Raw genomic sequence first — 16,603 nt, 5'->3', positions numbered from 1 at the left:
GTGTACAAGATATAAAATGACCATCTTCTCAACCTACTCGTAAATGAGGAATGTTTGTGTGTTCATTTTAGCTTATCAGGGACTCTTTGCTGTTGACAATCACAAGTCTGAGTGGTGTTCCACAGGGCTGGTTTCTGGGGCCTCTGTTATTCAACATGTGCTGCCTTCACAGCAGATCCTGCAGGATAATGAGACTGCTTACCATCGCATCAGATTTACCTCTGTCACCGCTGTACCACAGATATACTGTGTGTGAAAACAACAACCAACAGGAAAGACTTAAAGTTCCTGTTTGACTAAAGGTCCAGAATTATTAACAAACAGATGAAATGATAGAGTTTATATGGAGAGAAGTCACTGAGCACAGACTGCGAGAGCTTCTGGTTAAAAGACTTTATGATGACTCTACTGTACAGTGAATTATAGTGAAGAACCTTCACAGACGGGGGAGGAGCTGCCATCTGAAGGGAAACCATCCATGTCAACGTTGCATAAAGAAATCCAACATCAGAATAAAGCAGAGCAGCAAGATACAGAGAAACTCAAAACTCACAGTTCAAAGGTTCTGAACGGAGAGAGGAGTAAGGTCAAAGGTCATGAAGCCCAGAAGAACAACACACTGATCACATTTCCACCTAGCAGGAGAGTGTGTGGCACTTTGATGGTGTGAGAAACCTCTGAGTGAGTGAGAGTGTGTGTGTGTGTGTGTGTGTGTGTGTGTGTGTGTGTGTGTGTGTGTGTGTGTGTGTGTGAGTGTGTGTTGGTTTGTGGAGGGTTAGTGTCCTGTGGTCTGTTTGCATCTTTGTTAAAACCAGTTTCAACTTCTTTCGGTGTCTTTTAGTCTTAATGCTACATGATATATATATATATGTATATATATATATATACACATATATACGTGTGTGTATATATATATATATATATATATATACACACATATATTTACGAGTGTGTGTGTCTGTGTGTACTTTCTGTGTGTGTTTTCACTAATTGCACTTGAGGATGTGGATATGGAGATTACATTGCCAGACAGATGTCTCTAGGTTATTTGGCATTTTTCTGGAAATGCTTGGGACAAAAACAACAAAAACTGGGACTGACTCGCCTTCAACACGACCAGCTCAGGACCAGCTCCCATGATGCTTAGTCATGAGTGCACAACAGCAGATGTTTGTTTGCCAAGTATCGTATTGCAGCTTTTTGGCTGGACGGCAACAGCAGTATAAATGTGAAAGACAGACTGAATGAGTGAGTGATGGAGTTACACATCATTGGTCGGCCAGCTGAGTGTTGGAGTTTATCCATCCGTGATTGCTCTTTCAAAATGATTTGGTGCAATTAAGTAGTGTTGAAAACTTGGCCCGTCACTAGATATACTGGCTTTTCAAATCCTTTAGCAACTTTTTTTCAAAACAGTACCAAGCGACAAATCTTAGCTATGTCTGTAGATGAGTCGTCAGTACTGCTTCTAACTTTCTCTGAAACCAGCTGATACTGCTAACAGTCCAGCCATATACTAGTTTTAGACCTAGTCTTGTTAGAAATACTGCTGAAACTAAACTAGCAGAAGAAGAAGTCCCACTGGGAGATCTCGTCTTAAAATTCTGACACTGAATTTTGCTGCAAGCTCTTTAGAGGCCAGCACTCTAAACTGTGTTGCTTTAGAGTGAACGTGGCGTTGAACAGGGACACTGGGTTGTTGGAGAGATCATGGAGTCAGTGAGATGCAGCCAGGAGGAGGATATGATGGCAGGCTACCAGTGTGGACCTTCACAACAGACATACAGTGGGTACGGAAAGTATTCAGACCCCTTTAAATTTTTCACTCTTTGTTTCATTGCAGCCACTTGCTAAAATCGAAAAAGACCTAGACCTGGCCATCCAGTCAAACTGAGCAATCATGGGAGAAGAGCCTTGGTGAGAGAGGTAAAGAAGAACCCAAAGATCACTGTGGCTGAGCTCCAGAGATGCAGTAGGAAGATGGGAGAAAGTTCCACAAAGTCAACTATCACTGCAGCCCTCCACCAGTTTATGGCAGAGTGGCCCGACGGAAACCTTTCCTCAGTGCAAGACATATGAAAGCCCGCATAGATTTTGCCAAAAAATACATGAAGGACTCCCAGACTATGAGAAATAAGATTCTCTGGTCTGATGAGACCAAGATTGAACTTTTTGGTTAATTCTGCTGCAGGGATAGGACGACTGGTTGCAATTGAAGGAAAGATGAATGCGGCCAAGTACAGAGATATCCTGGAACAAAACCTCTTCCAGAGTGCTCAGGACCTCAGACTGGGCCGAAGGTTCACCTTCCAACAAGACAATGACCCTAAGCACACAGCTAAAATAACAAAGGAGTGGCTTCGGAACAACTCTGTGACCATTCTTGACTGGCCCAGCCAGAGCCCTGACCTAAACCCAATTGAGCATCTCTGGAGAGACCTGAAAATGGCTGTCCACCAACATTCACCATCCAACCTGACAGAACTGGGGAGGATCTGCAAGGAAGAATGGCAGAGGATCCCCAAATCCAGGTGCGAAAAACTTGTTGCATCATTCCCAAGAAGACTCATGGCTATACTAGCTCAAAAGGGTGCTTCTACTCAATACTGAGCAAAGGGTCTGAATATTTATGACCATGCGATATTTCAGTTTTTCTTTTTTAATAAATTTGCAAAAATTTCTACATTTGTTTTTTTCTGTCAAGATGGGGTGCTGAGTGTACATTAATGAGAAATAAAATGAACTTTTTTGATTTTAGCAAATGGCTGCAATGAAACAAAGAGTGAAAAATTTAAAGGGGTCTGAATACTTTCCGTACCCACTGTAAATGCTGCAGACATGGTCAACCCACTCTGAGCTGGTTGGGCTTTAGTTTAACTATCAGTGTTATTCCTATGAAGAATCTTGAGACCTGAAAAATATGGTGTGACTGGTGGGACATTCCACCCTGAGCTTCAGACCTTTTAGAATAAGGCTGGAATCATGTTTCTGAAACTTCTCCATCAGACCACATGTCCCTCTATGATTCACGTCCTGAGCTGGTTGAGTTGAGTTGAATCTTCATCACATCAAAACACAGAAAAGCAGCTGACAACAAAACATCAGGTTAAACAAAAACAGCAGGTCAAACACAAACAGCGAAGCATATTGACATGTGCGATCATTTCTGATCAGAACAAAGAACATGGAGGAGAGTGAGAGGAGTCAGTGGAGAGAGTTGCGTGTGATATCATGTCTAAAGAGAGAGTCAGTGACACTCTACAGACCATGCTCACACTGCAGCAGATTCACCTGAGTGTTAAACAGTGGAGGAGACAGGCTGAAAACACAGTGATGCTGTTAGATGTGTTCACTGACAGGTTGGATTTGAAGTTTACTACAGAGAAAGATAAATTGTTGCGAATTCACATCCCCAGCTCTGACTGAGACTCGTTCATTTTCTAAGCCATTTAGTCCACACATTGTTTAGGAAGCCTTTGACCATTACTTTAAGTGTTCCCTCATTAAATGTCCTTTACAACATCTCCTGAAGTGATCAGTGTTTAAGCTGTTGCTCTGAATTTCCCTGTCTGTTACACTGACCAACAGTGGAGCCTAAAATAGGCAAGAGTTTAGTATATGCCCTTGGTGCAGGCAGCTGTGTTGTCCACATTATGCTACTTATCTAAAATGTGCAGTTAGGTTGGGAGTCTCTGGAGGTGGACTCAGACCGTGTTGAGTGTCAGGTAGACTCTGCCAGAGCTTTGTAAACCTCTGTTATTTCTCTGAACAACCCAGCGCAATAATATCAAGGTCTTTTTGGAGACAATGTATGAAAATATTTGCCGTTATCCCCCTTTTTACAACATCTTGTCTCCTCTGTATGAAGGCTTCTGAACTCATCTGATTTCCTACACGGTCGGACACAAAGTTGTATAAACCACTTCTTTTCTAGTGCTCCCTTACTACAGGAATCTTATGATCAGTTCATTCTGCAGAAGACTGTCTAACAAAACGCCTCACTCACTAATAGCAACAGGTGAAGTGACGGCTACGGTGCCCGTATACATTCCAACGTGATGCCGTGGTAATAGCTAATGGTAACAGCTACTTCACTTCTTCAGCTAACCAAGGTCGATCTGAACATTGCTACAGTGTTTCTTTAAATGTCCTGAGAGCTCTTGCTATTCGCTTTACAGACAATTTCAAATCAGATGAGGAGTTTGTATAAATAAGTTACTTCAGCACCACGGACAGAGACATCAACACACAGCACAGTGAGGTGGTGGGCTGGAGAGGGAGGATGGAGGTTAACAACAGTTTGCCTACTGGAACATGAGCTTGGCTCTCACCTCTCAGCATCTTGAGTGCTGCTGGCAATGGCTGACTTGTCTATGAATAAACTGGAAAAATCTGTCAAATTATCAGTATCTTTAACAAATATACTCATAATGCATAAAATACTAACGGTATGATTGAATATAAATGAAATAAAAGTGTTAAATAAGACAAGAATTTATAATTACCTGCTAAGTCTGTAACGTATCACAGGGCAAACTAGTCTTTCTCTCATAGTAGACAGTTAAACTGCATCAGTAAGAAGTGTCGACATAGAATCTACATCATTGCATCATGCGGTAGCTGTCCCATCAACCGTCACCGCTTAAAGTCCATAATATGACATTAGCAGAGGTGATGTGATAATGAAAGATTTTATCCTGTTACCACAATACTGCTGCACAACATAGATCAGCACCTGAGTGATCTGTTTCCACACCTTGTTTTCTTGTTTGCCTCTTGTTAAAGTTGTATCACAGAGAACAGTCAAGCTCTTTCCCTCAGGACAGAGATCATCTGCAGAACTGAATCTTTTATCAACCTCCACATGTTGGACAACAGAGTCTTGTTTGGGGCAAGTTTTTTCACCACGTCACCTCTCCTGGTCTGAGTTAGTCTGAAACTAACATTCACGTCACCAGTTTTCTGAACCTTATGAGAAGTTCTGCGAGTGAGCAGCAGAAAAAAGTCTGTGTGTGTCTGTAGGTCAATTGAAATCTGATTTTCATAGCTGTCCCCAAACACCACATGGGCACTTTACACCTTGTGTTCACATTCACATTCAAAAGAGCTTTTAACAGGTCCTGGACCTGCTGTCAGATCAACTTTTAAGACTTTAAATTCAGGTGAAGCCGATGGTTTGAAGCAGACCACTCTGTGGTCAGCACATTAAAGACAGACTGATGAAGTGTTACTGCAGTATCACTGTGTACTTCCTGCTTTTTCACTGGTTAACGCACATTTAAAATGCTCAGTACGACAGCTCTTCAGTAAAGTGTCACTGTCTGATGATATGATACAACATTTCAGAGTCAGGACGAACACGACGTCCACCATCGAGAGGAAAAGTGTTTTTTTTTTTACATTCTGTGCAAAGTTAGACGAAGAGTTGTCCACACATCATCATCATGAGTCATCAGTCTCTATTTCACTTCTGTCTACACATCAGTGTTCAGTCAGCTTTCTTCTATTTACAGTTAGTCTCTAAGACATTAGTACCATTGTCCCCCAGCAGGACTAAGACATTCTTCAGAGGGACAAAATCCACCTTCAAACACAACTCATCTTCACTCCTGGCTCTGAGACACCACGTGCCATTTGGCATTCCCACCTCCTGAGTGTGTGTGTACAATCTCATATAGAACAGCCTTGATGCAGCTGCAGGTTCAGTGTTTTAACAATCAGGGGCAAAAACAAAAATCCTCCATCTTAGCTTGCTGTTGCTCTCTTATTATTTTCCTATAATGATACGACAGTATCTTATCATTTTAATTATTAGATAATGTCACATATTAAATCTTGCAATTTAATCATGACAAATTAGCATCTATCATTGACTCATAACCAAATTATTATGAGAAAAATTCAGATATCACATCATCGTTATAACTTATTATCAAGGTTACAATTATGATATATGTATATATGTACATATCTGAGATGTTGAGATGATGCACCTTTAATTATGAGGAAATGTTTCTGACTGGGTGACATACTGAATTATTATGAGAAACTTTATATAAAAAAAGTCATGATTATAATAAAGAAGAAGAATGGAGAAGAGAGAGGAGAAGAATACTGAGCATGTATAAGAGATAATGCCTCAGCTTAATTATTTTATTAGACTTAATTACAATAAAAGTCATAATTCCTGAGAAGAAAACAGCAAAATAAAGTAAATAAATAAGATAAATGATCAGATTGATCACTGATCAAACGTTTGTAACATCTTTGCTCTTTCTTTGTTACAGAATATTTAGTGTAATTGTTGCAAAGCTGTGCATCAGTTACTGTTTAACTGCTTTAATAAATAAAGATGTATTAATGAGCTTTTATTCTTTCAGTGGTAATGACTGGCCAGTGATTGCATCATATTTTAAGGTGGAAATATTACCTTCATGTTACCTGGTTACTACAGGTTACTGAGGCTGCTGTGATGTTTTCAGGAGGTGGGGGTTTGGTCTCATTTCCAGAATCCCTGATAATCACATTGAACTACCGTCGGACAGGAAGATGAATTCCATCTGGAGGTGGATTTCACCTCATCCTTCAGTTTTAAAAACAACCTGCTGCTATTCAGCTGTCTATTTAAAAGGCATTCAGCAGGTAAAAAAACACAGGGCACACAGTGAAAGAGGAGGGAAGAAGGGAGAGGGAATAGAAAAATAAAAATAAAAAACTGTGGCAGACACAACTAGACAATCACCTCACTTCACTCTGTGGCAGAAAAACATAAAAAATGTAAAAAATAAAGTTTCAGAGGAGGCGGGGCACCGGGTGAGGAGGAGGAAGGCAGAGAGAGAGAGGAGGAGGAGGTCTGGCAGAACGTTTCTCAGTTTCAGAAGAATTTGTCGTCGATGCGGAAGTGTGGTCGCGTCACATCGTCCGGGTTGATGAAGACTGAAATGGATTTCCCAGGATTCTCGGTGACGAGCTGCTGAAGCTTCTTGGCCAGCCGATCGTCTGGCTGGTTCTCGCCTCCAGCGTCAGACTGCGGTGACGGCAGGTTGTTGGAGCTTCCTCGCCACTGCAGTTCCACCGTCAGCCTGTTGGCGGCCTTGGCGTGTTCGATGGTGGTGCGGAGGTGCTCGGCCGGGTCGGAGCGCACCGAGGACAGTTTGCGGGCGTGCAGCATGGCCGTCTCGTCCGACAGGTGCTCCAGCATGTTGCACTGGGGAATGAAGTAATTGGGACACATCTTGTTGACGAGGCAGTGCTGCAGGTCGTCGATCAGGCCGAGCAGGAAGTGGGCGGAGAAGTCGTCCTGTGCCAGGTAGTTGGCAGGGAGGCGGTCACACGCCCACAGCATGATGCTGCGGAGGTGGTAGGGGCTGATGGCTTTGGGGCGGGAGAGCAGCTTTATGATGATGGCTTTACAGGCCTGGTAGGCCTGCATCAGGCTGGACGAGATGCACTTCTTTAGCTGCACCTCACTGCGGGCGAACGACAGCCGCCACTCATTCTCCTTGCGGCCTTTGTAGGAGCAGGCGGGGACAAGGTAGAAGCCGCTGATCACCTCCTCCTCAGTGATCTTCCCATCCCAGAAGTGGTTCTCCATCAGCCAGCTCTGAGCAACAGCCGGCCAGCCTTTAAACGACACCACGGGGACGATGTCGTAGAGCATCCGGCTGCTCCCAACACCCAGGATGACGGAGATGATGGTGCCGTTCCTCTCCACCTTCTCCACTCTGGGCATCCCTCTCTGTGGCTTCTTCTGCACCTCCAGCAGCACTAGGGAGATGGACTGGTAGAACCAGTCAGCCACTAGCGTCGGAGAGAAGAAGTAGTTGGTGGTCCCGCTGATGTGGTCGACGATGGTGCAGCAGTCCTTCCACTTGTTGATAGTTCCTTCATCAAAGAGGCGCAGGCTGAGCCAGGAGTGGCCCAGGGCTGAGTGCCTCATGTCCAGGGTCACCGGCTGGTTGCGGTCATGGAGTTTGAGCGCTGGGACCAGCAGAGTGAAGTCCATGTCGTAGTCTGTGCCACGGGCGTAGACGCTCAGCTCGTCCAGGTCCATGTCCACCACACCTTCCCGAACGCCTCCCGAGAGCAGGAGGTACTCATTGGCCACCGGGAGCTTCTGGTCCAACTTCTGGACCATTCCTGAGAGACAGAGGACAAATGACAGACAGATAAAGAATTACAACATGTTATACAGACACAAAAAAAGCGAGCACACAAAGTGTTTTTATTGTGCAACTGCATCTTGTTCAGGTGTTTCCTGTGGATCAACAGGTTTGGCATGGGGGCAATATGGACCTTTGTCTGTACCAATGTTTGGCCCAGATGATCTGGTAATGTGAGGGGTTTACAGATCCAGTCTTTAAGCTTCCAAAATACTCATAGACTCATCTGGGTCGCCAAATAAATTGCTTTTCAGAATGTGTAACAGCACCTGACACCTCCTCCTCCCACACATTCTAATGTGTCCAACAACTTGTACACACTCAGAAAATGACAATCTGACAATCATAGAGACTTTGTACAGGTAAGAAAGTAAGCTCTAAGCGTCTTGCCCCTTCTGGCTGGGTTTTCACCCTGCCTTTGAGAGGGGCCAATCGAGTGTTCAGGCCACATTTTGTACGAACTAGTTGGTATCAAGCAGAATGCAACAAAGTGACAAAACAGCAGCAACCATTAAAAAGACAGGTGGTGAGTAAACTGTAGGCTGTGGGCCTCTTCATTAAGAACTATTGCACATTAGCATTGTAACCATCAGAGAAGCAAAAGGTCTTAAAGCATTAAGCAGAAAAACAAAATATTACAACCAAGCAAAGCAATATTTTGTTTGGTTTATGTTTTTTCTTAAGCCTAAGGTTTGTTTAGTGTCCTTCTGTTAGGTGACAACAGAGACAGTTACAGTAAGTCTTCACAGTGTGTTTCACCATCATCATCATCATCATCATAGGAAGAAATGTGTTCGAGGCACACAGAGAGTGAGTGTACTGTGAAGTCCTGCTGCTGTTAACTGATGGATCATGTTGACGAGCTGTCTGTTTGGGACTCTTCAGGTTTAACACAGACATGATCAAATCTCATTGTGATCAGGTTTGCTTTGTTCTCTGTCTGTTTCAGACCAGATCTCGTTTTGGGTCAGGGTTGGTTTTCGGGTCAATTTCTGGGTCAGTTTGGAAGCTTGAAGAGTCTGGACTGCATCAGACTGGACAGATCATTGTGTCCACCCTCAGTATTTGGACTGGATCAGTCTGGACTGGTTTTCTGCTCTGCTGAGCTAAAAGTGGAGACACACACACTTCCTGGCTGATGACTGCATTCCTGTACTGTAGAGTGGACACACACTGTTTGTCTGGTGGTTTTCACTGGTTCTCACAGTTTGAACTGAAAGACTGGATCCTGTTCTGGATACTTGTATTTTGTATTAGTTGTGTTCAGTCTTCATCTTCCTGCTGATGTGTGAGCTGACTTTAACAGCACAATAATCCATTACTACTAAACCTTTGTACAGCAAAACCAACAGGCCTTTAGCCTATTAAAGATAGAACTAACTTCACATTGCTGCTGATTTTTCCCCAATATTCCATGTTTACATTGACTTTCTTCTCTCCGGACAACCACTGATTTCACTGACTTTACAACAAAAAAATCAACCTGCAGGGGGCTGACATGTCTGTGTGTGTACTACAAAGAATCATACCCACTCAGACACTCTTCTTATTGGACATTTATATGGACAGAAAAGTTGTGGGCCGAACCCAAATGCAAAGTTTTTGATTAGCCTGATTCGGGCCCATGAAGTGAACATTTGAGGAGGTGCTTCATTCAACACGAAACAGCTTCTTTACCTGATTTTTTCATGAGCTTGTGGTTCCTGGGTTTTGTTATCTATAGACTTTTTCTTCATTTTTTAAAACTACCCAAAACCACAGATGTTGTCCCATTAACACACCTCATCTAGAAAAATGAATTAATTACTTAGCAACTGAAGCTTTATTATTCTCTGTTGTGGTGTAAGAATCCAATTTAAATCTTTATGCCTCTGCACCGACAACAGCAAGAGCTGGAGACTTATTGTTTTCGGGTTGTCCATCAATCCGTCTGTGACTCCTTACGTGCACATTTCCCATTGTCATGGATGCAATATCTTAGTAACGCCTTGAAGAAACTTCTTCACATTTGGCACAACTTTTCCCCTGGATTGAAGGACGAACTGATTAGATTTTGGTAGAAGGTCAAAGGTCAAGGTAACCGTGATCTCACGTTCTTGTGAATCTAACATGTTAGGGATGCCAAGAGGGAACTTCATTACTTCTGGCACACTGTGCTCTCACAAAACATGTTTTTGGCCATAACTCTAATCAAATTCACTAATTATGACACAAAGGTCAACTTCACTGTGACCTCATAATGATCAGCAAAAATACGCTGTAACTCAGGAAGGAGAGACTGTGACCATATTTCCTGGCTGATTTCTTGGCTGGTTGGTTGAGGAAACAACCACAAGGAGACGATTCTAGTTACTTAAATATCTATGATGTTGTATTGATTACATCTTCGGTATGGATAACATTTAGAACATCAGTGGTTTGTGCTCCTGTCTCTTGTCTTTCTGGAGTTTAGAACAAGTTTTAAAATTAATGTAGAGGTCTGCAGGTCATTGAAAACAACCTGTATCCTGGAGAAGGTCTTTGATTACGGTGGAGCCGGTGACATACAAGACGATATCATCAGCATAAAAATGGACATCACAGAGCTGAGCTGGAAAATAAATATTATTCATGTACAGAGTAAATTGCAGAGGGCCAAATACTGACCCCTGGAGGACACCTCAACCAACTGGGGACTTTATTTGAAACCACTGACAATAGTTACTGACTTGAACGTGTATTGAACAAATGTTATTTAACACAGTAGTAAAAATACCACAATAAGCATGGCCTCTGCCCAGTTACACTATAGTCCAGTAACTACAGAGCAGTGAGCTAAACTCCTACAACAGCCTTAAATGGTGTATGCTGTATTTTTTTTTTACTTAGCCCATGAAAAGAACAAAACAATAATGCATTAACTGGTCAATCAGCACTTTCCAACTTCCCCATCAACTGTTACTGGACATGAATTTTTAAAATGCATCATGATTATATAGTTTAATTTTACAGTAAGGAGGATAGTGAAAATTTACAGCAGGGGAGTGTGTGGTTTGATCCAAAATAAAATAAAATATCCATGTTCATTACAATGAAGTAACATGCCACCCAGTGCAGAAGTGAGCCTCATTAATGCATCTTTAAAAGTACTAGTGCAGTGCCCGCTCAGTGTGTCGGTCAGTAGGGGCTAATAGCTTAGCCTGCATTAATCCATCTTGTAGCTTCTTGAGCACATCATCCAAACAACTTGACACTGCACTGCCACTGTCGGAAGACATGCAGAATTACCCATCACAGCAACATACCAAATGTGAGGATGTAAAGAGGAATCCGGGAACGCCGGGGGGAAAAAGATCCATGTTTAAATATAGAGGCTCTGGGTTTAGAAATCCAGGCCCTCTGATCCAAACACTCAAATAATTTGATTTAGTTTAAAAAGCACAGTAAATCAAAGTTGCTAAGTGTGCAATTCTCAACACAATAAAGCATAAAATCTACCCTGAAATCTTGTGCTCAAACAACTAAGCTTGCCTAACCCTAACCTAACCTTTGCAGGCATGTGCATGCTGTAAATTGTCCAGGTGCTGCACTGTCCTCGTGGTGTAGTTCCACCTTTGCCTTTTCTTCAGCCCTGACCAACTGTTGTTTAATGTTGAACCCTTTTTGTTTCTCGATAACAGCTCAACCAGGTGACACTGCACTTCCTCAAGTCCCCTACAACAAAACACATGAAGTTGATGGGATGAGCAGTGGTCAAGAAAATTGAAGGACAGATGGAGATTCCTACATTTATAATTAGATTTCGACAATAGAGTTGTATCAGATTTAAGTTACACAGGTGATACTTGTCAGTGGGATCAGTTCACTGTTGGTTTTCATTGAACTTGTTGACAATGAGAAAAACACTGAAAATCACCAGACATGTCCTTTAATGTCAAGTCTTATGTTTTACCTGTGAAACAAACGATGGTTCTTCAAGGACACAATTGAACAATTATGTGGGTCCACAAAAACAGGGGTATTATGGGTAACTGCAGGTCCAGGACTCACACAGCTCCAATTTCACCAAAGTTACAGCCATTAAATCCTGTTTTACCCACTCACTATTTTCACTGATCTAAATAAACACTACATGACAAACACAAGCTGTGAAAACATCAGGATGCTTGCTATTCCTTGTCTGGGCATTTCAGAGACTCTAGTTATTTCTGTGTGGACGTCAGACAGGATGAGACAGATCTGTCCACACACTGATGGTTGAGTTTCAGTCAAATCTGAGTTATGACTGAACCAACCTGACAGATCTGTTGGCAGACTGTCAGTGTGTTTAAGAAAAAAAACATGACTAAATTTAAATGCCTGGCTTAGCCTGATGGACATTTTTGCTGCTGTGTGTGTGTGTGTGTGTGTGTGTGTGTGTGTGTGTTTTAATCCAGATTTTGGAGGAGGTCCAGCAACATAATGAAACTCTCAGGAATGTTTTCACTGATCAAATCACACATTCCCGCAGTTCAGCCTGCATGTTTCCTCTTCCTCTCACACCGTCTCAGTCATCATCTCCATGACAGAACTCTCTCTGCTGTTAATAAAGTTGTATTAAAGCAGTGGAGTGACCTCACTCTGTCAGGACACACTGTCTCAAACATCATTAACTCAGCAGGAGGGGTCAACGACGTCTGATTGGATCTTCTTGAGCTGCACTAACGATTATATTAAGGATCAATGAATCATATCACTGACACCTATTAGCAGATAAACTGTGAATACACAGTATTCCTATATATGACTATTCCAAACCTTTACCTTGATTACGATTAATGATCGATTACTTTGGTGCTCATCTGTCTCTTTTTGAGCCATGCTCTTCATATTCAGCAATGTGATTGTGTTCAAGTGATTGAACTAATTGGTGGTGTTACCCTTGGTCTGTATCCATGTTGCATTCACCACTGTCTGGTAGTTGTGACTGATGAGAGCCAATCAGGAGGCGTCTCAGTTTGTGTCTGTCCAGACTACAACACAACCCCAGAGTTTTCAAACTACAATTGCTCCAGTAGAGTTTCCAGAAGCATCTGTTTTAGAGGCTGGAAACTCAGGAGTCGTGTGGACGCCAGGAGTAAACATAGAAGAAGTGTTGTATTTTAAAACTAAATGATAACAGTGTGGATCCAGCCTGAGCCTCAGTATTTGTGCTCATATCGTCCACATCATCAGCTTCACTTTGAGCAAAAGATGACGCATTACAAGCAGCGCCAATGGTAAGAGATGGTATACACTTCCTGTCTCCTAAGAGGGCGTGGTCATTATTGCTTGCTCATGTCAAAACATAACATCACAATACAACACTAGATACAGTTTGAATTATCTGATTTTGTTTTACCTGCTAATTTATATCTGATCAACTGATTACAATATTATATCAGTCTAATAATATTCTAGTTTCCCTCCAAAAACAGTCCAATAATAATGACAGTGAAGATGTTATTACGTAAAAAAAAAAAGTTTTATTTCAGTTCTAACTTTTAATTCAAGGTTGCACGTACAGGTCCCTCTAAACTTGTGTTTAGAAGCAACATCGGCTCTACTGCAGCAGTGAAACCAGAACCAACAAAGATATCTGTGTTCGTGAGATCTTACGAGACTTTGTTGCTGAGACAGAAACAGGTCTCCAATAAAGTAAATTTTCTCCTGATCTGGATGAAAAATGACATTTTGATATCAGAATGTTCGGAAGATCTGTGGCTTGTGAGAAATTGATCCAATATTTATTTCAGTGACTATGAGGGGAAAGAATGATAATCTGTGATCAGGTTCACTTCTCTAATTGGAGTGAACAGACTCAGACCTGCTGCTGGTCTCCTAAAGGGCGCAGAGGTGGAGAAACCCACGGGACACGGATACAGGAAATGATTGTAAGTGCGCCATTTCCTTTCTCAACTGTCTCTGGTCTTATTAACAATCATGAGCAAGATTAAGTCGGTGAGAGGTTTTAATTGTTGGTTTAGATACTTTTTCATTGCCCAGCCCTACCCAGTGATACTATATCATGTACAATCTTTAATGGAGTCTGTGGCTTTAAGCTCAAACTGTTCTTCCTTTTGTAAACGTCTCTGAGGCTGCAGCTCAAAATGTATGACTTCAAGAACCAACTGTTCATGTGAGAACACGTCCACCTATGTAGACATCATTTGTTCCTGATGTTAGCATTTAAGGTGATAACCCCCAGGTGAACAGGTGAACCGCTCTGAAACGGCAGCAAGCCAGAGTGCTGTCTTAGGTGCCTATACTGTACTAATTTTACAAGGTTATTACAGGCCACACTGTGCCTTATGGGTCTAATGAACTTGGGTACGACATCAAGTTTGATTTTAGACTGTACGATAACACTTTCTCAATCATAGGCTACAACACAAGTCAATATCACTGTGCATCATCCATATGTGCTGCTATAGTGGTAAACAATGATCATTTCATGCTGCACTCCTATTGGTTGGTTAGTGGACGAAGGTAGTAGCAGCAGTCACATTGTGACATGGCCATCTTATATTTCTGACAGTGTCACTGAATTTTGTCCCAGACTATCTCTGATTGCAAAACCAAGACAATGGCCATCTTTGAACCTCCGTCCCAGTGTGACGTGGGACCACTGTTTTGGAGCCACGACCAAAGACATCTCCACGTTTCTTTCACGTAGGTAATGCTCTGTCTGGGATTATCCAAAACTGAACAGTGTGTACTCGCCTTTAGGCTGCGTTCAGACCAACTAGCACTTGTGTGAAAATATGCTGTGCTGATTTAAGAGTGGTGTCAACCATTTTAGAGTCACCCAGCACACCTCAAACTGAAGTCATCCGGCAATCACACACATGCAAGCTCACATTCCTGGTAGATATAACATGAATAATGTATTTCTGCTATTTACCTCATGATGAAAGATAATTAAAATGCTATAATTAGTCGTTTTTAAAGCAAAAATGTCAAACATTTGATTTCTCTTGCCTCTCAAAGGTGAGAATCTGCTGTTTCAACATCGTACATCATCACAGTAAACTGAATATTTGTGACAAAACAAGACATTTGAAGAGGACTCCTTGTGTTCCTGGATATTGTGACGGACAGTTTTCAGTGTTTTCTGTTGTTTGTAATCCAAACAATTAACAGAGAAATAGATAACTCATCTGTTAATCTAGCTGGACTTCTTGGACCAGATTTCATCTCCTCACCTGTACTTGAAAGCAACATGTCATTACGGGTAACCCCCAAGCTGTGTGAAGGGCTTCGATATGGATGAAGATATATTTAAAACCTTATAAGATAACTAATCTGACAAACTCTCAACTACTAATATGAAGCAAACGCTCCAAAGAACATGTGATGTCCCTGCACATCAGTCTGCATCAGCCTCACCTGAGCTGTGCACAGGTAGATCAGCCTCAACACCTTCACGGGACAAACACCCGCATCCTCCAGCTCCACACCTGACTACACCTGCCTCTCCATCGACTCTGCGGTATTAAATAAGCCGGGCGCTGGAGTCTAGGGGATCAGAGTGGACATTCTTTAACTGACAGACAGCACCGTTTACCGTAAACCCGTTAAATAACGGTTTTCGCTCGGTTTTTGTGCGTTTCCTCCCTCACCCAGCATTGAGAAGATGAAGTCCTTGGCCGTGTGGATCTCTAGTGCCCGCTGGTCGTCGTACTCCCGCTGGTCGTGCTTGCTGAACTCTTGGATGAGCCGGTTCAGGTCCTCCATGCGGGCCGCCGACCTGAAGTCGAGCTCGGGCCCGACGCCGCCTCCGCCGTGCGGCGGCCTGCCGGCGGCCATTGTGGGGCTGTTCCCGAGGCTGCCCGCCGAGCCAGTCCGACCGGAGAGAGCAGGGGCCGCCATCTTTCCTCCGCGGTCACACACAGGTTTACTACTGCTGGTCCTGCAGCTGCTGGTCTGTACCGAGCCGAGCTGAACCGAGCCGAACCAGACCACACCAAACACAACCACCGGAAACAACGGCTCCACTTCCGCTGCTCACAACCTTCAAAGTAAAGTGCTAGTTCGTTCAGGAGGCAGGTTGTACTGGACAGCAGATGAGCTGCACATGCAAAACAAATAAACAAATTGAGCATTTTCATGCAGATTCATCTGGAAGTCAAAAATAAACTCAATCTCAAACTTTTGTATGTGTTTGTTTCCACTTTGTCCTTTTTTTTCTCTTTATGTCTGACAGTGCTTATTTTATTTTATTTCATTTTATTTTCATGTAATTAGTACCAAACTACATGGTTCTTTCCAGGAAACTTATAAGACGTATGGAAATAACCAATTTATTTATTTATTTATTTATTTTAAATAAGACAGAACACATTATCAAACATGGCTGTAAATGTGACAGAAAGTCAAAAGGCCATTTGGAACTGATGTTGCATTGTCGCCCTGAAAGACAATTAAAATTAAAAGAGTTATTA

General features: G+C 42.5%; 1 protein-coding gene across 1 annotated transcript; it reads right to left on the bottom strand.

Annotated features, from left to right (window-relative positions):
- Nucleotides 1–2,771: 2,771 nt before the first annotated feature.
- On the bottom strand, nt 2,772–16,214 carry mb21d2 (Mab-21 domain containing 2). Its single transcript, XM_022738537.1, has 2 exons — nt 15,782–16,214; nt 2,772–8,139 (listed from the first exon to the last, which is right to left on the bottom strand). The coding sequence occupies exons 1-2, from the start codon at nt 16,029–16,031 to the stop codon at nt 6,875–6,877; spliced, it is 1,515 nt and encodes a 504-aa protein (XP_022594258.1). The 5' UTR covers nt 16,032–16,214; the 3' UTR covers nt 2,772–6,874.
- Nucleotides 16,215–16,603: the final 389 nt, after the last annotated feature.

This window comes from Seriola dumerili, unplaced genomic scaffold, assembly GCF_002260705.1.
Source record: "Seriola dumerili isolate Sdu_G_001 unplaced genomic scaffold, Sdu_1.0 BDQW01000036.1, whole genome shotgun sequence".
NCBI lineage: Eukaryota > Metazoa > Chordata > Actinopteri > Carangiformes > Carangidae > Seriola > Seriola dumerili.
Note: the sequence above shows the minus strand (reverse complement) of the source record. Positions and strands in the feature narration are given on the sequence as shown.

Bases quoted from the DNA above. Each gene is read 5' to 3' on its own strand.
- mb21d2 (XM_022738537.1), bottom strand. From the start codon at position 16,031: ATGGCGGCCCCTGCTCTCTCCGGTCGGACTGGCTCGGCGGGCAGCCTC. The intron at 8,140-15,781 runs GTGAGGGAGGAA...TCTGTCTCTCAG, and splicing joins CTTCATCTTCTCAATGCTGG to GAATGGTCCAGAAGTTGGAC.